The sequence below is a fragment of the Python bivittatus genome, unplaced genomic scaffold (assembly GCF_059951505.1).
Source record: "Python bivittatus isolate LINGU-HERP-01145 unplaced genomic scaffold, Pbiv_v1 ctg000700_np1212, whole genome shotgun sequence".
Lineage (NCBI taxonomy): Eukaryota > Metazoa > Chordata > Lepidosauria > Squamata > Pythonidae > Python > Python bivittatus.
In genome coordinates this window covers 97,921,792-97,945,889 of record NW_028277098.1, presented here as the reverse complement: position 1 = coordinate 97,945,889, position 24,098 = coordinate 97,921,792, and the positions used below count along the sequence as shown (strand labels likewise).

Genomic DNA, 24,098 nt, shown 5'->3' with positions numbered 1-24,098 from the left:
GAGATGAAGGCCACACGATATCTCAGACTGTCAACATAGAAAGTAGATGGCGTGTATCTTCCCCGAAAATTCCCAAGGACTTATTTTACCTATCTTCCAAAATCAGGAGAAGAGGTTTTGTTTTAAAGTAGCAATGAGGGTTACAAGTTCTAGGAGACTGAATAAATGCATGCCATTTCAATTCATTATTACTTTTCCTGACGCTAGAAATGTGTTGGGCTAAGAAGTAAATGAAGAATAATTGCATACCATTGTTCAGCACCTCGTCCTGTTTTCTGATACGTTCCTCTCTCAAAGGGAAAACAGTTGTCCACCACCAATTCAAAGGACTCTCCTGCACTGGGTGGCAAAGTCAGGGTGGCCTTAGAAACAGCTGAGGTTTGAATGTGATCTTTTCTTTAGGAAGTTTATCTGACTGTTCTTTTTTCCTTGTATTCTGCCACAGAGATTCTCTGGACTGAAGTTCTTTTTTTTACTTCATTAAAAAAAAACTTGTGCTAAAATTGCCCAGTATCGTGTGGTTGAACAGAGTAGAGTTATTAGAGCTTTCTAAGCTTGGCACTAGTCATCTGGAGATTCATCCTGGATTCTTCCCACCAGCAATTAAAGAAATGAACTTTGTTGGCTGCTCCATATATTTATTTAGCGATATCCAGAGCTCCTGAATGTAGGCATGCAGCTCTCTTACAAGGAATTGAGCAGGAAGAGATAACCTCTGACTAGTTAGTGAGCTAGCTGATCACATCAGAGAGCCAAGTTCAGGTTTAACAGATTTCTAAGATCAAATGGTCCCTTGCATCACTTGATCCTCTGCTAGTTGATAGCTGCAACTTTTACCTTCTTGACATTTTAAGTTACGATGGTGTGCCACCAAGGTCAAGGCAACCGTTTCCTCTCTGTTTCAGATATTTTTTTAAAAAATGGTAGATGGTGCAGATTTTACATTTGATAAATACAAGAAATAAACAATAATGGTTTGGGGAACTGAGTGCTTCGATTCTTAATTTTAATTGTGTACTTATTTATTGTTTTAATATGTTGTAAGCCGCCCAGAGTCCCCCATTGAGGGGAGATGGGCGGGGACAAGTTTAATAAATAAATCTGTGAAAAAGCTGTGTTCGCATGACACGCTAAACCACACATTAGCCAAGCACACTGCCATACTGCGTGTTCCCTGCGGGTACAGTTGCCTTATAGTTCAGGGTGTTTTATGAACCCAGAAAAAATGGGTTTATCCAATAAACTGTGGATTTCTGAACCATGCTTGAGCATGACACCTGTTAAAACAGGTAAGTAAAATTTTCATTGCAAAATTTTGGCTGGATGGATGGCAGTGTCACTGATACAATAGGGGTTGATATTCCTGCACCAGCTGTTCCCTTTTATCATTTATGACTCCCTTCTGCTGCCAGATGCTTCTAAATAGCTCTTCATTGCTTGAAATCTCAAGGTGAGCAGCTATCCTCTAGATCTGCAGGGTGTTTTTTCCTGGGAACAGGGAAGCAACCAGCTAAATCGAGGCCTGCTGATCAGCAACTAGGCTCCCTCACCTTCCTTTTCTGCATAACTTAATAATAGTGTTAAGCTTTTTTGCCCTTTAAGCACATAGGGGAAATAACATATTTTATGAGTGCTGCAATAGAAAGCCAAATTAGACCACTGTCAATATAAATAAATGCTTATTAAATAAAGGATAACAATAAGATGGTAAGAAAGCAGGGGGTACAGAATTGTATAAATTAATCAGATCTAATACTAAAAATGATCTTTCTAGATCAGTCTTATTTTACCCAGCCAGTTTATATAGATGTCCTTATCACCCATTCAAGTGGGTTAAGCGTGGTGGTTGAGCAAATTCAGGGAGAACAGATTTGCCAGGAGCTGGATCTTTCCATCTGCTGCTTAAAAGTTTGTAGAATCTTTTCCCATAGCTGGTGGACCTTGCTTCGGTTCTGGTCAAGGAGGAACTCCCCCTTCCTGCTCTGCGTAATAGCACAGACAGGACTGTTCAGCCAAGAGACAGCCGAGCGGAGCAGGACTTGGGGAAAGTCCAAGTAGCAGATGAGAGATCTTGGGTTAAGTACCATGGAGAGCAACTTTACCACCAAACCATAGACAAGTTACTCCCTCACAAGCCTGGAAGACCTTATTGGCATTTATAACTAAATTGAGCTGAATCAGGTTTTGTCAGCCCCGCGAGGTAGACCAGACCAGGAAATCAACTCCACAGGAAGGCTAAAACTACTTTTATTGAGATTGTCTATAATAACAGAATCATGAAAATCTAATTATGCTGCACCTCCTCCTCCTCATACTCCAGTGCAGTGTTTCTCAACTCCATGCTGGCTGGGGAATTCTGGGAGTTGAAGTCCACATATCTTAAAGTTGCTAAGGCTGAGAAACCCTGCTCCAGTGAATTAGAGAGGCATCTGTCTAAGTTGCCTCTGAATGTTATCTCCTTGCTGTGGACTTAACAAAATGTTTCAGCCCCTTTTGCCTGTAAATGTTCCTGCACATCTCCATCAAGGTCATCTTCCTGACTCTCTATAGGTTCTTTAGCAGCTATCTATAACAAGCGATTCTTTTCAAAGCACAATTACTAGAATTTTTTTTAGCAAGATTTTTTGAGAAGAATGAGATGGGGTTACAAGAATTCTGACAACTAAACTATTTCCCATCTCAAACCACTATAGCACAAAATTGATTAGGGCAAAATCTTTTTTATTGTCTTTCTAACTGCCTTCCTGTGAGACAGTGAATAGAGGATTTCTTCACTGATAACAAAAGTATTTGTACTTGGTTTGCAGGTACACAACCATCTCCCAGATCATTCCCAGTCCAGCAAACAATTCCATACTACTCATTCTGGAAGTTCTCTCTCTCAGCTTTTATAGTTATTTGTTAAAGTCCAATTCTTTTTTCCTTTTTTCTGTAGGTGCTAATGTATCTTGTATGGGGAGTGCTTAGAGTAAAAGAGGCAGAATATTCCTCAGGACTCCCTCAGAAGTCTGAGGGAGAGTTGATTGCGAGCCATAAATTTGGTGCTGACACTTAGCAACTACATAGATAGATTTTTTCCAGGACGATCTGTCTCCAACCAGATCTTCTAATGGTGCACCCATCGCCACTATAAATGAATCCATCAACCTTGCTTCTGCTCATCATCATCTTCTCGTTCCTCGATGTATTGATTTGTTCTAGGGTCATTTGTTTGTTTTCTTGGCATTTTCAGGAATCTTCTCCATCGCCAGAGTTCAAAAGCATCAGTACTCTTTTCTGCTTCTTCATAGTCCAGTGTTTGTTTCCATAGAATGTCACAGGGAATGCCCAGTTTGCACAATTCTGAACTTTGTAGGTATAGACACATCGCAGCATCTGAATACCTTTTCCAAGGCCTTCATGGCTGCTCTACCAAGTACTAGGCTGTGGTGTATTTCTTGTATGCTTGTGCCTTTATTGAGGGCTCATCGTAAAAGACAGAAGCTATCTGCCCCTTCAATATCTTCATTGCCAATTCTAAGGCTAGTAGCTAGTCATTAGTTTGGTCTATGTCAGGCCTAGCCCAAGGAACTCCCAGAGACCATGTAAATTCAGTCCAGCAATGTTTATTAGCTACAACCTCTAGCAAGAATCTTCCCAGTCTGAAACCCCAGCTCCCAACTAATGCCAGCCACAACATTGTGAATTCCTCAGGGAGGTGCCAGTCTCATCCTCTTATCTTTCCCTCGCGCCTCAGGAGATGAAAGAAAACATTTTTCTCCCTGAGTCTGGCCTTCATAATTCCATTCCATCACAGCCTTCTTTATATTTAATCTTAGTCCTATTTTTTCACTGAGCTCCTTGACTTTCATTATTAGAGCTTGCAGATCCTGTGCATTTTCAGCTGCCACAGGTACAGTTAAAAGGCAACTAAATCTTTTGGGATCTGAATGTGGAATCTAAGCAGAGGCCTTCACCTGAGAAGGTCTGAAGAGGAAACCAGCAGCATCACTTTCTGGGGGCTGTCTCTCCTGAATCCTTAGGGCTTCAGAATTACTAGTAACATCTGGAGCTAACCAAAGCGATCCATGTGCAGGCTTTTCAAAGCCCATTATCCTGGTCTCTGGAATGCTGTGCATTGCTGATGCAAGGAGAATTTCAGTCCCAGTATTCCTGGCACCAAACTTTCAGTGGGTGGCCAATTTTTTAAGGCTACTCTTATCTCTTATTATTTGTTTCCACGGTGCCTTCAATCCACTTTAATTAGAAATTAGAAGCTTCCCTATTACTCACACCACAGGAAGACAGTATGATATATGAGGAAACTCGAGAAAATGGAGTCATCCATTTTTAATAAAAGAGAAACATACATCACCTAGAGATGGAAAAGACAAGGTAATAAGGATTGCAAGGGGGAATAATGGGATGCAGTGGGGTTCTTCGTGGAAAAAAGCTGAGTAATGTTTTAAACTGTTTTGCCAAAAAAAGGAAAAAGGAAAAAGAAATGCGAGAATCCAAAGCATTGCAAGCATCAGGGGTAACAATATACTTTCTGGTGGACACTTGGAAGTGGTGAGAATATAATAATTCCTGGAAAACCTGAGGTATACTTTGTACCTGATAGGAGGCATAATATGAATAAGATTATTTGGTCCAGCTCCTGCTCAGTGAAGAAATCCACAACTATAGCCATTTCAGTTAGACATGAGAATCCTACCCCCATTTCTCACCCCCCGCCCTTCCTGGTGCTTTGATAAAGCAAGTTGGCCTTCCAAAACTACAAGAAGAAATAAGGCAAAGATCAGAAGACCTGCTGTAGGAGCAGGATGGGAACCCACTTCAGAAACTTTTATACTGCCTTATGCTCTATGAAGCAGAAAAAGCAGGATATAAATGCATTAATGGAGTGATCCTAACATTAGATTGGAACACTCCATACTCAGAGCATTTTGATGGTCCTGCTGGTGGACCATGAGAAGGAAATAGGAAGGAGCATCTTTTGCTGATGGATCACAGAGCAAATCAATTCAGAATTGTCCCTTGACTTACAAAATGACCATGTTCAAATTATATTTTGGACACATGCAAAAAACCTAGCTCCCTTGAGAGGTCTATAATTGTGAGAAAGATGGAAGGAAAGAGAAGAAGAGGATGACTGCTAGTAAGATGAATGGAATCAGTTACAGAAGTAATGGGTGCACCATTGGAAGACCTAAGCATTGATGTTAAAGCATATGGGTGTTAGATTCTTTTGTTCTCATATCTACTGTATTATTTATTTGGATTTTGTTTCTTTCTTGTAAAACAAGAAAAATGGAAAGTATTACTATTATTTTATTACCACTACTACTACTATTATTTGTCAGCAATCATCCATACACACACATGCACTCATCATGCTATTCCCTTTTGGGGTAAGTAATGCTATACAAAGTGCTGAAAGAAATAAGGAAGGAGGCCAAAGAAATCAAAAGCTTGCGATAAGGGTCAGGTTGGGGAGACATCCTTCTAGAGAAGGACTATCTATGAGGTTGCTAAGAGTCAATGCTGATTTGATGGCACAGAATCAATCAATCAGTTGCTGTCCTTTATGTTTTCTCTGTGGTTCAAGAAAAGAAAAGAACTGTCCTCCTTTTGCATGGAGTAGTAGGCAATATATTTAACAAGTTAAGTAGCTGAAATTTAATCAGGACCAGAGGTGTGGTCAAGAATATGGACAAAAAAGCTTAAGGTCCAGCTGATCCTCATTTGCATTTGCCCTGCTTCCTTCTGGAGGTTCCAGGTGTCACATCTTTAGAAAAAGCTCCCCCCACCCCCAGGTTAAAAGGAGAGGAAAAGGGAAAATACAATGTTAGAATTTAACTCTCTGAAGATGGCATTTTTTCAAGGACTTTGGAAGAGGGAAGCTCACTTATTTTACATAGCATGTAATCTTAGGCAATGTAGGATTGTGCCTTACATAAATAATATTAATACAGTTAGATAAAATATTTGTATATCATTTCTCAACTTCTTTCAGATACCAAAAAGTCCCTTAAGCAATCAGCAGAAGATTAAAATACATAGAAATAAGAGTATATCTCTAAGCATTGACGTTAAGCATGTTGATGTTAGATTCTTTTGTTTTTGTATCTACTGTATTATTCATCTGGATTTTGTTTATTTCTTGTAAAACAAGAAAAAAGGAAAGAATTACTATTTTATTACCACTACTACTACTACTATTTGTCAGCAACCATCCATACACACACACTCATCATGCTAAACTCGGCATTGCAATGTGAATCTAAGTGAGTACCTTGTATGCTGTTGGTTGAATTTTACTTGCTTATTGAACTAACATTTAATAAAGCTTTTAGAACTTTGAAGTGACTTGTTTTATGGTGTGTCTGCCTCCTGTGTTTAACGTGGTTTTTCCCTGACAACATCTAGGCTACAACTTCTCTACATTACTAAAAAGCATCATGTAAACATACTCAAGAAGAAGAAACAGTTCAGCCATGAACTATCTTAGAAGAAGTAGCTCAGCAACAATCTTAGAAGAGAATCTTAGGTGTCTAGTTAGTATTTTAAAAATCACAAATGGTGGTTGTTTGGAAGAGGGGTTCATGGTTCCTTATTCTGTTTGTTTTCCAGCTGGTGGGATTCGTGTATGCCTGTTATGTTGTCAGTGTTTTTACAGAAGAAGAAGACAGCTGTAAGTATTTGCCAGCACAGATCGCAGTCAGTGTCTATTGATTAAATGGTCTTCCTCTGAATGTTTAGTGGACTCTAGCTGAAGATGTTGGTACATGGGAACAGATATTGTTACCTCATTATTGATGGGGAACAAATTGGTTCAACTGACATTTTAATACAAAGTTACATTTTCAGATTTTAAAAAATAAGCTGAAACAAAATCATTATGCCTTTTATAGTAAAGTTGTTCTCCAGTTAAAATGTTTACAAAAATGCATCCATCAACGAAATCTGACTACACTAGAACATTGTACCGGGGGAAATTATTTGCAGAAAATGTGACTGTTCAGAAAAATGGCCTTTAGATGTCTGAATGTGGGTGGGTCATGTTTTAAGTCTTCAGAACACTTTATTATATATCGTAGTCTGGTAACCAATGCAAGAAAAATGGAAGATGAGAGGAGGAAATAAGGGTGAGTTCAAGCTGTTTCTTCCTTCTTTCTCACACAAACTCTTCAAAGAACTCCCTGATACTACTCAGATGTTCCAGGGACTGCAGCACACCGACTCTTAAGATGAGCATTAAAGTCAAGGTTGGATTTAACCTGCCTAAAATGCAGCCCCTTCCTTCCTTCCTTCCTTCCTTCCTTGGTAGAGGAATTGTAGGAGGCTGAATATGGAGGAAGCATGCATTCACGGCCAAGTAGAGCAATCCTATGATGCATCAAAGAACAATCTGGTGTCAAAATACATCAGGAAAACAATTTCCAGTAGTAGTGAGCAAGGAGGTATATAATGCCAAGTTCACAGGAATCAGTAGTACTGCTCTATGTTACACGGTCATGCCATGTCTGGAATACCGTGTCTGGTTTTGGTCACTACAATACAAGGAGGACACTGAGGAACTGGAAAGAGTGCATGAAGAACCATGAAGATGGTGAGGGACTTGGAGGCTAAGTCCTATAAAGAATGGTTAAAAGTACGGGGTGTGTTTAGCCTAAAGTACAGAAAGCTAAGGGGAGATATGATAGCAGCTTTCTATCACTTAAAGGGCTGCCACAGGGAACAGGATGGATTTATTCTCCATAACGTCCAGGAGTAGGACAAGAACCAGAGGGTAGAAACTTTACAGAGGGAGATCCAAACTTGAAATAAGAAGGCATATCCTGACCATGAGAGCTATTAAGAGTGGAACAGCCTGCCTCCCTTCATCCCTAAAAGTTTTCAAACAACGATGGGACAGCCATTTGCCTGAGATGGTCTGAGAATTCTTGCCCTGGGCAGGGTGTTAGACTGGAAGACCTCCAAAGTCCTTTCTAATCCTGTGATTCTAGGATTGTATGAGATCCCCAAACTCTTAAATAAGGAGCTGCTTATAGGGAGGGAGGGAGGGATTTATGTGAGCACTGGGGCAGAAATAGATTCCATGTCAGCCAACTTGAAATCCTAGGGTTTGATTTCCTCATCTGAGACTAGAGTTGCTCTCTGAGCTTGGAAGGGAAAAAGAATCTTTGATTGCTGGGACACTTTCCCAGGGACCATGGGATTGCTGCCTAAAAGTATATTGGCTGGCTCAGGAGGTCCTTGTGGTGACATTGGATCACTAATCTCCCACCAAACAATACATTAACTTCAGTTGCTCTGTGGGTATATATTTTTTCCAGTGGATTAGAGAACAAACATTATGAAACTGGGATTAGGGCTTATTATGTCAATTACTTTTCAGAACTGCCTAGAAGATGTGTTCTTGACCATGGTTTTATTGATCCAAATTGCACCAGAGCTGACCTTTAGATTTACAGGGCCTTCAATGAATAGCTTGCATGGTTTTCACCATCCTTTCCTGAGCCATGATAGATTACTGTAACCAGAAGCTTTGAAAACAAATTGCATTGCATTTCATGTTACTAAAACGATTTATTGGCCAACTGGAGAGAGGTTCATTTTTGAAAGATGTCTCAACTTCTAAGGCCTGAGTGTCTGGACCTGCAGAGGCAAATGTTGCTGGAAACCTTTATACATTTTTGTGTGGATTTCGGCAAACATACAGTTTTGTGTAGACGTTTGCTTACAAAACGATTTCTCTACTGGAATGTAGTTTTGTACATTAATTTTGCAAATATATATAGTATAGCTAGTTTCCTTAATGTATTTTGCGCCTGGAGACATTCTTCTTCTCTGTGTATGACCTCATCTGCTGTCTCTTCTTTCTCCTTTTTACCTTTTCTTCATCATTTTAATTTTGAATATATCCAAAAGGAGACCTTTGACTGCACCACGCATCTGTTTCCTTTTTCTTCTCTTCTTGAAGTCTGAAGTTATACCTCTTGAAATCCAGCAGTAGAAATTGACTGCCACCGGTTTATAATAATAGAAAATATATGTAATTCAGAGTTCGCCTGTTGGGTTCTTGGTGTTCTCTAAGCTTGGTTGCTTTCTTGCAGATGTATCCTTACCAGGCTATGTAGCATCATCAGTGTGAGGGATTTGCTGGCTGTTTATATAAAGACTATATAGTCTGGGTGGAGATATGGCTTCTTCCTTGATGGTTCCTTAATGATTAGTGTATTTTTTCTTCTCTGATGGTTTACCTGTTGCTCCTTCCTGCTTATCTGGGTGTTGAGTGCTAGAGAAGATGTGCTGTGTTTCTTTCCTTCCTTGGCTTCTGGGGATGGCCTTTAAATGGCATGTAGATAGCATTCATCTCTATGTGTCTGTGGAGGTCTGACTTGGCTTGGCCTAAAATGTCAATTGTTTGCCAGTTGCAATAGTGGTTGACTTTGTCTCTGTGTTGAGGGTATCAGATCCTACCGTTCTTTAATCTTTCCACATATAGACTAATTCAACTACAATTTTAGCTGGCAAACAGTTGACATTTTATGCGAGGGAATTCCTGGAAGCTTAGAAAAAGAGAGGAAGGTAAAATGAAAATCTCTAAAGCATATATATCTTTTTGAAGGTATCTTCATTAACATTTAGAAGGGATCCTAGGGGCAATTTGAGATTTACCTAGCACCATATCCAGCCTGCAGACATTGGTTGTCCTTCTCCAAATTAACCGATGGAGATAGGAGGCAAATCTAAGCAGCTTTTCTCTTTCTCCCATTCCCATCACTTTGTCTGTGTCAGCTGCTCCTTGTTCACATTTAATACACACAGTGGCATTTTAGAAGGGCAATGACATGGGGCGTGAAGCAGAATTGGAAAGAGAGGAAGGCACTGGGGTGCAGGGGGAAAACGTGCACTTCTTGGGAGAAAACTCAATAACTTCAAACAGAAAGCTATGTTGTGGTGGTGATTTATCAAGAAATCCATACCTAATTTCAAGCCTCTTCCTCCGCTCTCTTCTTCCAAGGTGCCAAGTCCCCAATGCCAGCCTCAATAATTAATACTTAGAAACTGCTGATATTTCAAACTCGCAGTGACATGGCCTTCCAGTGACCAGAACCAATTGGTGATGCTCTTTTTCTCTGAAATACCAGCATTTCTTTGAAATGGTTCCTTTGATATGAAGCAGGAGAGACAAAGAGGCACCTTGTCAGGTGATGTCAGCCCCACTAGATGGACCAGACCAGGAAATTAACTCCACAAGGAGGCTAAAACTACTTTTATTGAGATGGGCTGTTACAACAGAATCTTATGAGTCTAATTCTCCTGGAGAAAAAGTGGCATATAAATCTAATAAGGACTAATAATTCTGTATGCCAAGAATGCGTAAGTTCCACACGGCTTGAGCAATGATAATTTTAATAATATTTCTTTGGCTTCCTGGAAGATGCAGGGGGGGTAGCCGGTGTCATCGTAATGACATCAGAGTGGGTGGAGCCAACATTTGCAGCAAGTTTTTGTTCAAGGGTTGGTTAAGGATGGAAGTGGTTTAACTCTTGTAAAGGATTTTGAGCTTTTGGGTATTTCTGCAAATCATCTTCTTGTGTGTGCGCATAATGCAGTTTAAGCTATGAAAAATCAGAAAAGGCCAAAAGCCACATTTTACTTTTAAAAAGACACTGATCTAAAAGATAAGGGGAGCCCAGGACAAATACCAAATGTGATTTAATACCACCTAAATTTAATGACAATTCAATTCCATTAAATCAATTCCATGGATTTAATTCCTCACAAGTTTTTTAATGATGTATGTAATTTATTTAATTTCTCTCCCAGTGTAACTTGGGACTCTTAGAGGCAGAAATGTGGCAGACTCTTCCCTCTTATAATCTGGGGTTAATAGAAAAGGATTCTTCCTTTGGAACCCCTGGTATTATGTTGTGTTTGCTATTGCTATTGTATAATTTTATGTATAACTTACATAAATAGGGCATGTACTGTAAGCCATTCAGAGTCAGTATCAACTGAACTGACATAGAAGCCAGATGAATAAATAAATTGAAACTTTCCATTTTCAGGTAAATTCTGGAGGGGCTTGGGGACTGAGTTTCCAGAGACTGTGTGCTTTCTTCAGTTTCTGTCTCCGGCACAGAGAATATATATATAAATATATTTACATATCTATAGAACAACAAATGAGAACATATGAGAATAGCCTGCTGTAGTGATGGATCGAGAGTTCTCCTTCTGGACCATCTTCATCTTTCATGCACTCTGTTCTGTCTCACTTCCACACCTGTCCACAAATTACTGCTTAAAATTGTGCCTGCAACATGCATTTTTGTACACATTTTTTTTTTTGAGCCAAGAATTGCTTTGCTACATCTGGGAAAGGTCTTTCTAGTTCTTGCACAACTTTTTCAAGCCAAAGATCTCACTCAGCTTTTCAATGTCTTGCCAAGGCCACATTCTGAAAGTTGATGGGACAGGAATAAGAAATTGGGGGGATGAAAACATTTTGACTGAATTTCATTTCTATTGAAATGGAATTTACATTTGCATTCAGTTAAATGACATTTACAGTAAATTCAATTTATAATTCAGTTCAGTTCAGTTCTATTAATACTATTAATATGATGACTCCGGTATTTTCTTTTTGTCATATTAAAAATTATAGTAGGATGACAACTTCTGGAGGGGTTCTGGGGGCCGATAGCCAATGCTTTGGAGGACCACACAGAGATCTGGAAGTTCAGATGTCTCCCTAATCTAACGAGGGGTCTAGATTGTGTCTTGGCTGTACAAGCAAAGGAGTGAGAACTTCAGGATCATTAACTATTTGAGAACTTCAGTTTACCAAATATCCAGCATCACTTGGAGTAAGAGGCAAAGTGGTTCCCATTTATTTCTTAAAAAAAAAAAACAGCGTATGAGAATTTTCCAACTGATTGAACAGCTTGATTAGTGTCCCATTGCTCAAGTCTGAATCTGCGGTTTTTCATTTTATAGAAGCAGGCATTGCTTGCTTGTAAACAATCTGGGGAATTTCCTAGGGCTATTGTGTCCAAATTATAAAAATGTGGAAAAATTAAGCATGTGTTTAATTCTCCTGTTGAAATCCACAGGACTTTGACATGTTTAGATGGTGTAAGTTTGTGCCCTCTTTTTGCACTTCTGGTTTTATTTTCTTTTTTTACACATACGTCTTTGCATTGTCTTATGCTTTCGTTTGCTGCCCTCCTCACCATCCTTTTGTTTTGTTTCAATTATGCCATTGTTATTGCTTGTGTTCTGGATTTTTTTTCTTTCAGTTGATTTCATTGGTGGATTTGACCCATTCCCTCTCTACCATGTTAATGAAAAGCCTTCCAATCTTTTGTTCAAGCAGACATATCTGTAAGTATGCCGTAGCAAGGCCTAGATGCTCTCTTTTGGCGATTCTTGGATTAAATCAAGGAATGTTACTAGGGGTGTCTACAGGGTATGGTCAAAAATTGTCAAGATGGTGGCCACAATGGTACGATCAAAGCTCCACACAGATGTGTCACACATAGGAAATGGGCAGAGCTTCTATCACACCCACTGCAGCCACCATCTTGACTTTTTCTTAGCCAGACCCTGAGGCCAGCTCTGAATCTGACGATCACAAAGATTCCTCAAGTAAGTTCATTGGTTTTACCAATTCTTTTGGCTTCAAAAAGCCTGCATGGACCAAGGGGTTGGATTAGATCCTTCCAAATCTATGATTCTCGTCACTCATCTGGTGTTGTACCTGAGAAGGAGTGTCCAGATTCATTTTCATTTTGCCTTAAGATTACAGCATCTCAAGAAGACATTAGCAGGTTCCATGGATTCTCTCACTTGTAACCCACTCAGCAAATCATGGCTCATAAATAAAATAAATAAATAATCCATAAATCATGATTAACTCATGGCTATAGCTTGGGATGCAGTTCAGGAATGTTGTTAATGAGATGCATGATGGGCAGAAGATATGCCTAGAATATTGAATAAAAGTAGGCAATAGTAGGATTCATCATGTTGTCTGTCCTCTTTGCAATATGGTATAAGAAGGGGAAAGTGGCCACCCAAATGTTCAGGGACACTAATACTGCTGGGGTAACTTCACCATCTGTAGATAAAGATGGGCAAAACTTAGAATGGCATGTTGGGAAGCGGGGGGTGCTGGAGGTTGCCGTAACCCGGCTCCCCCCATTCTGAAGTAGCTGGATGAAATGCAAATCTTGTCTGCCTCTTGGCACTCAAACTGCATTCCTGCTGCATTCTCTAGGTCAATATTTCTCAACCTTGGCCCCGCTAAGATGGGTGGAGTTGAACTCCCAGAATTCCCCAGCCAGCCATGCTGGCTGGGGAATTCTGGGAGTTCAACTCCACCCATCTTAGCGTGGCCAAGGTTGACAAATGCTGCTTTAGATCCTCTGCTTCATGCAAGAGAGAATAAACAGGGTGAGCTAATTTGACAGAGCTCAAGCAGTGTGAGATTCTGGAGGAAGGAAAAAAGGTTGGGGAAAGAAAGGAAATGAATGCCGCCACACACACACACACACACACCCTGCTATTTTCACCTCCTCTTAAGCAGCTTTCTTTTTCCTCTTTTTGCTAGACAACGAAAGATTCTTGGGCTGCCCCTGGAGGGTTGCCATTTAATTAGGTCCCGTAACCAAGACTGGCTCTGTCTTGGCTTAAGTGGCCCTAAAAGCTCAATGAGATTTCACTGGGGAGTTTGCCCATACAGGACCGTTCTGGAGGGGTGAATTTTCAACCTGTCGCTTCCAGCCTGCTTCCAAAGCAGGTTGGAAGAAGCAAACATGACCTACAAGTTTTCAGCTGATTGTGGAGGCAAGGGTGAAATGGGTGGCTTGCAGGCCACTCAGGTGAGGGAGAAATACAAGGGATACTGTGTTTGGAACCCAAGCATGGCACATCTTCAACTGTGGGGTGGTCTTGTCCAAAGCTTGCAGATATACATTTGAAATTGGATGGATGGATGGATGGATGGATGGATGGATGGATGGATGGATGGATGGATGACACTAGAAAAGCTGTTGCCTGGTAGTTGTGGACTCTGGTTGCAACTTCCATAAGATGTTTGTTTCTTAAATGGAAACCAATAGTTTAATGCCCACCAAACCTTTGGAAAAGCAGGTGTATTGCTTCTCCCAGCCTGATGTTTGTACAGACCTGAAGCTGTCAGTTTCATAAGAAGCTTGGGCATAGTGACATTGACGTGCTTCCATGGAGAGATTCAGATCATGGAGCATCTAATTAGCTTCACTGAAAGTTCACCTCAATGCAGAACTTAGGTGGCCACAGATAGCTTTGAGAGATGGTGGAAGACGTTCTTCTCAGCCTTCTCCCCCAGCACTGGCCCAAGTGGCTTCCAAGCTAGCTGGCTGCAGGATTATCTCTGGCATTTGTCAAAACCATCAGAAGGAGGCCAGCAGCCGGCAAATCCTTTTGTGCCTGCAGGTTCCCTCACAGTCTCCTCAGTTGGCCAGCAGTGGGGAGAGCTGAGCGGTATGAGAGGAGATTTTCAATGCTGCTGGTCTCCCTTAGCTTCTCACCAGTAGTTGGGAGAAAGCAGTTGGCATGAAAAATGGCATGTCTTGGCACCTAGACATGCCTAGCCAGCTTGTCTAGGGACTGGGAGAACCAAGCAGGGGGAAAAGATTGCCTCCCACCTGCAGCGCAGCTACGCATCCTGGGGACCCTATCGCTGAGAATAAATCCTCACCCTCTCAATGAAAAACAAGATGACAGCAAATCTGACCATTCCAAAAACAACTGATCGATGGAAAAAAGCAGCCCACACAAAAGAGGGGCCAAGTGCTTTGTTATATCGGGCAGGAAGGAATTTTTTTTTTTTGGTCAGATTTCTATGCTGCCAAATTGGAATCCATTCACAGCAGCTTCCAACCAAAGAAAACTTCTACAATACCAGCAGATCTAAACAGACTGCAATGAATAAAACACTACAGTAATAAACAAATACTTTCACAAATAAAATCCAGTTCATATGTGCTCAGTCAATCCCCAAATTCCCTCTGGAAGAGAAGAGTCTTCACTATCTTCTAGAAGGGCCTCACTGAACCTAGCTTCTGGGGGAGGACTTTTCCAGAGAATGGGATCCATGATGGAAAAACAGCATTTTTGGGCTCCTACCCTCCTCACTCACAAAAATGTATAGCTTCCTAATATTTTTCAATAATATTACTTATCCAAAGGTACAGGTGGCATTCATTTAGCAACTGCCTTGTTTAGCAACTGTTCGCAGTTACAATGGTGATGAAAAAGGAACTTTACAACCAGTCCTTGCATTTACAACCTCTGTATGTCTGTAAAGCAAAGGAAAGCTGAAATATGATCATAAGCACAGTTGTGGTTTCGTGTAGCAACTGCTTCACTTAACGACCAAGTTGCTGGTCCCAATTATGGTTGCTAAACAAGAACTACCTGCATTGGATTTCTTGAGGGCTTGTGTGAGGAATTCTAGTCTGTTCGATGAAGGCTTATACTACGGCTTGTCCTGAGGAGGTGCCGGGCTATAAGGCTTCTCTGCATGACAGACTGTTGCCTTAGACAGTTGTTGAACACCAGGCATGGCAACTGAACACAACCATCCAATCTTGGATGCTTTGCACTCGTTTGCCAATTCCCTGATTTATCAATTGCAATGACTTCTCCCCACACACCTTGGAGTGAGAGAAGAGGGTGCCCAGCGGCTACTCAGTTTCTGTTAATCTGCATTATAGAACTTATCTAAACGCCCTTCTGGTAGATATTTTTAATTTCAGATTATTTTATTTTATTGTGCTTTTGAGCCTGTCTTGATTCCTGGCAACTGGCTGGAGAAGTGCCTGCAGTTTCCTTGGCAACATTTTTGGAATTGGTTTGCCCTGGCCTTCTTCTGAGGATTGAGGGTCTGGCCCAAGGTCACCCCTGGCCTTTGGGCCTCAGGCAGGACTAGAACTCACGGTCTCCCAGTTTCTAAGTCACTGCCTTTAATTGTTACACCCAACTGGCTCTTTATTTTAATTTAGGGGATGACAGAGTTTGGGCCTGAGGGAGGGCAGACAAACCAGCCTGGAGAAGCTCAGGCAGAGTCCCAAAGTCAGACCTTCCCCATGACTGCAGTAGTGCCCTGATTAGTGAAGGTTTTCTCCACTGTCTGGGGACATGCTGAAAGGGAAGAGAAACTGGATCCCCTTGCCCACAGTGAGTGGCACACTCAGAACAACATCAAGTGGCAGTGACTTGGAAGTGATGCAACAGAGGCAGGAAAGGGGTTGGCCATGGGGATAGCAAATGCTCTGCCTCATTGTTTTATGCTGACTTGAGGAGGGGTGAATAGTGCTTGGTAATAGGGGAAGGCCCTTAGATTGACCCAAAGGCCCCTAGCAAAGCATTTGGAATGGAAATGAATTTTTGAGGGATTCATTTACCCCCAAAGGAGAGGCAGTTGTTTACATTGTATGTTCCGTGAGTGAAGCAGGCCTCATCCTGATCAGATGTTGCTCTGCCCAAAGTCAAGCCGTGCTGCTGCTCACACCAAGCAATGTTTCAATCTCATCCTTCAAATCCAGAAGTGGGATCTGCTCATAAGTCTCACAGAGGGTTAGGAAGAAGTGGTTACTCAAAGGTGGAGTAATCCTCCATCACTCCTGCTTCCTGTCTCCCTACATGAATAGGCAATTCCTTTTGTGGGATGAAAGAGTGGAGCACAGAACAAAGGTTTTCATTTTGCATGCCATGCCGAGAAAAGTTGCAGTGGTGTGGAACTCTTCCTTCATGCTCTGCAAGACCATTCCGCATCTGATTTAGCAGGACCTTCCACAAGAGTCCTGCTAAATCAGATCAAAGATCTTTCTAGTCCAGCTTCCAGTTGTCCATTCTGGCCAACTAGAAGGTTTGGAGAAACCCACAGAAAAGTCTTTGTCCTACTCCTTCATTGCTTTGTTGCAACTAGTATTCTTCTACTCTTTTTTGGGGGGGAGCTGGCACTGGTGCTTTGCCAGAGTACCTTATATTAGGGGTGAGTAACCTGTGTCTCAGAGACCACAAGTGGCCCCCAGCATCCCATTAACGGTTCCCCACCTCAATAGGCTAATGCCGCCAACATTCAGCAGCAAAATGACTGAATTTGGGAAATACAATTTCAGCTCATATTTTCCAGGTTTGGGACAGTCTTAGGGCTGAGAATGGGATTGGTCTGGAGGCCTCCTGTTCCCACCTGAAGCCTTAACATCTCCCCCAAAGGCCAACAAATGAATAGTCTGAGAGGGATTGTTCAGGTTTGGTGGGGGGTTCAGAGTGGGAAGAAGACCAGTTTACCTCCAGGCCCCAAATTTTCAGCCATGTCTCTTCTGGTAAATTCATAGTACCCTCCTGTGGCCCTTCAGAAGTTTGAGAGGTCCTTGATTGCTCAAACAATGGTTTACACAATAGGAAAAAAGATAAATACTCTTTGAGCTTCAGGACTGAATACCTTCCAAATTGCTCCTCATTTGGATGGAGGCGGAAGGAGATTAAATATTGATTTTTCATGCAGTAGGTTTCTGCAAAGTGGGAATTCACAATGCCTCTGGAGGAGCAAAGGTAGCTGCTTGATTTACTAATCCAGAGGAAAGAAGCTCAAAGCTGAAGCAGAAGGAAAAGATGGGCTTAAGATTCCAGGGGAAAGGAGGGTGGCCTATCATTTTGCAAGAAAGAGATTATAAAAATATTTGTGAGTAATAATCCCTACTACACAAAGTAATGCTTATATCCAGGAAATTTATGGCCCTGAGCTCTTCTGTAAAAGAAGCATGTAAAAATGCCTTCTCAAGGTACGACGGCATGTAGGCATCGCTCACTAATGCAACTAAGAGTGTCAAGCATTATAAATAGCAGCTGGTTTGACACTGAGCGATTTCCTTCTGTGGGGAACAGAAAAGGCAGCATTTAGCAGACGGACGGCCGAGTGCCAAACCAGCCCTGGAAAGCCACAGGGACTCTGCCCAAAGCAAACCGACTCCCCCCAGCAGCCATTGCAAAGCATGTACCTTCTCTCCCCAGTGCTTGCAGGTATCTTGTGAATAAATCACTTGCACATATTATAATTACTTTAGTATTGTAGAACTCTACTAGCATGCCTAACAGCCTAAGGAATACTGCAAGATGGAGAACGTGGAAGGAGAAAACCCGGTGGCTTATCCTGGGTGGATCCTTCGATTCTCACAATCACACTGACGTGAATTCAGGGTTGCAAAACTCAGCATCTCAGCCCCCTAGACTTAGAGCTGTTGCTCAGAATAGTCTTTAAGCCTGGGAAAGTAGCGCAGACGACTTGAGAAAGTGTCAGCAGATGAGACGCTGAGCAGAATTTTCAGGGACGAGGCGGCTGCCAAGCTGCCTATAGCCTCCCTGCTAAAGATGGCAGAAGCCAAGTCAAATACCCCAAAACTGGCAGACGTGTGTTGATTTGCTAAACTTACATATTTCAGCATCCTGGAGCTTGTTAGTAGAGAATGAACTTTTATATTGTTATGACATTTTTTTACTAGGCATAGTATCAAAGGCCCCACTCACAGAATTTAATGGTAAGTGGGAATGACCTTGGGAGACAGGAGGAAGAGTCGCAGACTAGGCAATGGTCAGATAAGAGGCAGCTGAGCCCGCAGAAGCAATGGGGGTGTGGAAAACATCTCAGAAGGAACCTTCCCTAGTTTCTTGGACTGTAAAGGTGAGGGGGGAGAGAGGTACTTTCAAACTTGCAAGATTCTGTTAATGTAACATTACAATAAATTTAGATTTAGTACTTCTGGATGAGCTTCTTGTCTGGACTACCTTGCAAGGCTGACAGCAATCTTGCAAGTCTAAAAGAACATCTCTCTCCCCCGTCACCTTTACAGTCCAAGAAACTAGGGAGGATTCCTTCTAAGATGTTTGCCACTCCCCATTGCTTCTGTGAGCTCAGCTGCCTCTTATCTGACCATTTCCTAGTCGGTGGCTCTTCCTCCTGTCTCCCAAGGTCATTCCCACATACCATTACACAGGGTCCTTGGCACAGATTAGAAACTTCCAGGAGATTATGGTGTTGTATGACAATTGCTTGAATGGTGGCAAAGCATTCAGATGGCTGGTTGTCTCTAAGTCTGTGGCCCCCTCTGTCTTCTCATCTAAAGTCTTTGTGTTCATACTTTTCCTAGGCCTGCATAAGTGACAAGGATCCAGTGACTGGACAGGCGGAAAGCATCCATCCACAACGAAAGGCCAAATGTTCAGCCAGGTGCCAGCGGCAGCCAAGGAATGGGAGATGAGATGCCTTCTACTTTAAAGAGCCCGCCTCCATGGGATTACTATCCTGTACTTGGTCCTTCACACCAACTTATTGTCTTGCTAGCACCTACTCAGATGATGCCTCATTAGTGGATGTGTAGGTTTTGTTATGAATGAATGAAATGGAAAGATGATTTCCTTCTTCCTCTCCCACCCCCACTCATGCCCTACCTTCACTCCACTGGGAGTATGAAGAGAACGTTTGGAAAATACATATTTGACTCTTTTCTTCTGTACGAAAATAAAATGCACCGCCTCTGGATATTTCGAGGCATAAACTTTGTTATTATCAGTGGACTGATTCCCACTCCCCCTCAACCCCCACCTACCCTGAACAATCTCACTTTGTAGTTTCCGTTAATGGACAAGCTATTAATTAAAAGTATCTGTTCCTGGGAATTTTTCTAAGTGTCATAGAAAAAGGATTTGGGACAGTCCAATCCTTAAATTCCCCACTTGCTCTCTTTCTACCATCAAGTACCACTAACTAATCTTCACTTAGGACAACTAAAATTGGTTGGAAACTTCCCTGGCTTCTAGGCAAGCAAAATAGTCCTGTTAAAACCATAGATGAGGTGCCGGATTTATCTCCAATCAATTAAGAAGGTGTCTTGACTTGATCATCCGTTATTGCATTTTCATTTAAAAGAAACATGTGCTAGTTGAATAATCAAAACCAAAGGCTTCAGATATGAACATCTAGGGAAAAAATTAAGGTTACACACAAGACCACAACACTTGGCACCTTGCATGGCTGTATGTCAATGTTGGATTAGCAACATCTCTACCACTTTTTAATTGGAGATGCCACAAACTGAACCTGGGTCCTTTTGCATCTTGTGTCACAAAGCTGCGTGACCCAATTGCAGATTTGTTAGCACTGTTATGACAGGCCTACAGTTTTCCACAATGTGTATTGCAGTGAACCTTTAAGGATGAAGATTGAGGAGCGGAGGAAGGGAAAACGCAGAAGTGGCCCATTGTTTTTAATGGTGGTGTTAGTAAAGACTCCCATGAGTTGAGCTTGACTCTTTAATGTCGTCATGGACCCAACTATACAGTTTTCTTGGCAACAATGTTGAAGTGCTTCATCAATGCCTTCTTTCAGCATGTTCGGTTGACTTTGTACTTGAGCTTACAGCCCTGGTACTCCTGGATGGTTTCCCATCCAAGTCTTAACTGAGGATGATTAGTTAAGCTTAGTTTCTGAATCCAAACAAGGTCACCTAGATGCTGTTATCTGTTGAGATGCAATCTTCATTTTACCAGCAAAATATATATTAACATCTAGGATGTGGAACCTACGGTCAATTGGGCCACATAGAGTGGTACAGGCTAAGATTCCGACCATCCAGTTCTTCCACAACCATAGACCCTGCCACATCATGCATCACTCCACAGCGGTGAGCATTGTCAGACTCTAATCCTCTTTTGTCACCATATTTTTCCATTATTATTATTATTATTATTATTATTATTATTATTATTATTATTTTACTTCTGCCAACCTAGGTATTTTATCCCAATCCTGTGGATATCTCCTTCTTCCATGTGCATAGATAAAGTTTTGACTATGTAAGCAACAGCATTAAGAGCCTGAATAATACAAATAGGGAAACCAATAAGTTTGATGCATTCTTTGTATCTTTGGATCACCATATTTGGATTTGAGCAAAAGGAAAGGAAAGTTCTGCATCAGAAGACTGGATCTATACCCTCTACATTTTGGACACCCATAACCTTCCCCAGTTTGCTGCTGCCTTCCAAATCATGACCAAGCTGGTTCAAAATTATGGGAGTTTCAGCTTAGCACATGTGGAGAATATCAAGTTGGGGAAACTGTAGTAAGATCTATAAACTTAATTACTATCTCAGAGTTTCTATTTTGGATCCACCCTTGAAAGCAATTTTAGATAGCTCTTGTAGAAAACCTAACCAGGTTGATTTGCACAGCAATATAAAATTATCGTATGGTTGGACATGTAAGGTGATGGTCATTTTCTAACCTATATTAGATCTTTGTGGGGTTTTGTGGTTCATGACAAATCTCTTCAGCCTTTATGGCTAGGTAATGCCCAATAATATTCTTTATCTGGTTTTCTTCTCCACTTATGTAACATAATTAAACAAATTAATTGAAGTTACCTGTAAACCAGTGGCTGTTACCTTCCATGTTGTACCATTGACCTCCAATTGGTGGAGAAAAGCAGTTGAGATATTTTCTTGTCTTCATGTCCTACATGAGACCTTCCTAAAGGATGTCCATCACTAGAGACTAGATGCTGGTCCTTTGGTTTAAGCTAGCAACACATTTTCCATATTCATATTCTAATACATATTGACGATTCTGAAGTCATATTTGACATGTAGGTCCAAATGCATCAAGAGCCATAGCACCACCATTATTCCTCCTTCTGTATAACTCACCCCAATCTATATCCCATCATTTCTATTCACTCTCACCAACCCACTCCCAGTTCATAGTCTCCTCTAACCTTTCCAGCTACCAAAATCCTATCTGACCCTTCCTTTTGGATTCCATATTCATTCACAGAGCAAGAACTGGACATTTTTGGTTGCCCAAAATGTGTGGACTGCTGGAGAATTCTGGGAGTTGAAGTCCACACATCTCAAAGATGCTGTGGTTTAAAAATACTGCAGTGGGCTATGGTACAAGATAGATTCTCTTCTGTCTACTATCAGCCTAGAGTTTTCAAGCTTTGCAGGCTGGTCTAGTGGGGAGCTTGTTGGACTACAACTGGGGAGACTCAGAATCAAGTCAAACCTGTGCTGGTTTGTGCTGGTTCACCTCCTTTATCCGGGGCCGATCCCAATCGGTGGTGATAGGGAGCGAGAGGTCCCATCCTCGGCCCCTCCTTATGGGGTGCCACAGGGTTCGGTTCTCTCTCCACTCCTTTTCAACATCTATATGAAGCCACTGGGTGAGATCATCCATCACCATGGGATGAGGTATCATCAGTATGCTGATGATACTCAACTATACATCTCCATCCCTGGTGAGGTAAGTGATGCCGTGTCCACCCTCTCGTGGTGCCTGGAGGCTGTGAGGGTCTGGATGGGGAACAACAGGCTCCAGCTGAACCCTGGCAAAACGGAGTGGCTGTGGGTTAATGGCTCCCCTGTATCCGGGACGTTGTCATCGTTGGTTCTGGATGGGGTAGCACTGCCCCAGACAGACCCAGTGCGTAATTTGGGGGTCCTCCTGGACTCACGACTCCTGCTCAAAGAGCAGGTGGCAGCCGTGGCCAGGAGGGCTTTTGCACAGCTTTGGGTTGTCCACCAGTTACGCCCTTTCCTGGATCGGGATGCCTTACGAACAGTCACTCATGCCCTCGTTATCTCCCAGATAGACTACTGCAATGCGCTCTACATGGGGCTACCCTTGAAGAATATCCGGAAGCTCCAGCTGGTCCAGAATGCGGCCGCGCGAGCAATTTTTGGGGCCCGAAGAAGGACCCTTATAACACCTTTGCTCCGTGAGCTGCATTGGGTACCGGTTTGCTTCCAGGTCCAATTCAAGGTATTGGTTATCACCTTTAAAGCCCTACGTGGCATGGGGCCAGGCTACCTGAAGGACCGCCTTGCCCCCACGATCTCAACCCATCCCACCCGATTTCACAGAGAGGGCATGCTTTGGATCCCCGCGGTAAAAGAACTTTGTTTAGCGGGATCCAGAAGGCGGGCCTTCTCTGCTGTGGCCCCCGCCCTTTGGAACATCTTGCCCCCGGAGGTGAGACAGGCCCCTCATTCCAGGCCTTTCAGAGGGATGTGAAGACTTGGCTCTGCCATCTGGCCTGGGGCGGGGAGGGAGGATGTCAGAAATGGGGTTGGCTGGCCCCTTAGCGGCCTGGTGTGGCCCCCATCGGCCTCTTGGATTTTTTAGTTTTTTTAGCTTTTTTATTTTTTAATGCTTGGTTTTTATAACTTTTAATTGTATTTATGTTTTTAGTGTGTTGTAAGCTGCCCAGAGTCCCCCATTGTGGGGAGATGGGGGGGGGGACAAGTTAAATAAATAAATAAATAAACCTCAGCCCCAGAAGCTCCCTGGGAGACTTTGGTCTAGTCCCTCTCAAGCCAAATCCTTCACAGGGTTGTGGGTGGTTGTTGTGGGGCTAAAAGGGAAGGGAGATCTTCATGTAAGCCATCTTGAGCTCCTAGACAAAAGGTAGAACATAAACTCAACATAAACTCTTTCAGCTCAGCCTGCCTCACTGTACTGTCCCACAAGCTCCTGAATGAATGGCAGGATGTAAATCTAAGAAATAAAATACAATAATCAAATACACGTTAGAAGTAAATGCTTACTTTCCCTCAAATTCTGCATGAGTGCGCACTGTATGCCAAGCCACACTGACATATTTTATTATATTGCCTGCTGAAAACTAATCCTCAATTGCTCTTTCCTTCCAGAACACGGTTCCTGGGAATGAGGAAGCATTCTAGCTTTGGATGGGGCAAGCAAGAGAAATGTTCCCAATAGGGGATGTCCCCATTAATCACATGGCTTTGGGTCCAGTGGCTTCATAGCAGGATAGCAGGACAGCCTCTGTGTGTGTGTTTACATTCGCAAAACCGCTCACTTAGTCTGAATGCTGATGGGAATACTTCACTTTATATTCCAAGAGAATTTCTGGGAGATATGATGCTTGATTTGTAAAGCAGCCAAGAATTACAAACTGGACCAGTTTACATTGGGAACTAGGTAATTGCAAACTTGAGCCAAAGCACTAATGGGAAGGACGATAGACCCTTTG

The 24,098-nt window shown here is 42.2% G+C and overlaps 1 protein-coding gene across 2 annotated transcripts in view; it reads left to right on the top strand.

Annotated features, from left to right (window-relative positions):
* The window catches only part of NKAIN4 (sodium/potassium transporting ATPase interacting 4), a 99,291-nt gene extending 75,397 nt beyond the window's left edge, over nucleotides 1-23,894 (top strand). Inside the window, exons 5-8 of one of the 2 annotated variants that reach the window (XR_015798570.1) lie at nucleotides 6,616-6,676; nucleotides 12,297-12,381; nucleotides 19,194-20,726; nucleotides 23,755-23,894. Coding sequence is in view for 1 of the 2 variants with exons in the window: in XM_088154307.1 (XP_088010433.1) it covers nucleotides 6,616-6,676; nucleotides 12,297-12,381; nucleotides 19,194-19,203 (156 nt within the window). In the remaining variant the exon portion in view is untranslated. Of the gene's footprint in view, nucleotides 1-6,615; nucleotides 6,677-12,296; nucleotides 12,382-19,193; nucleotides 21,476-23,754 lie in introns of those variants that run through there. The other variant, XM_088154307.1, reaches the window with a different exon arrangement.
* Nucleotides 23,895-24,098: the final 204 nt, after the last annotated feature.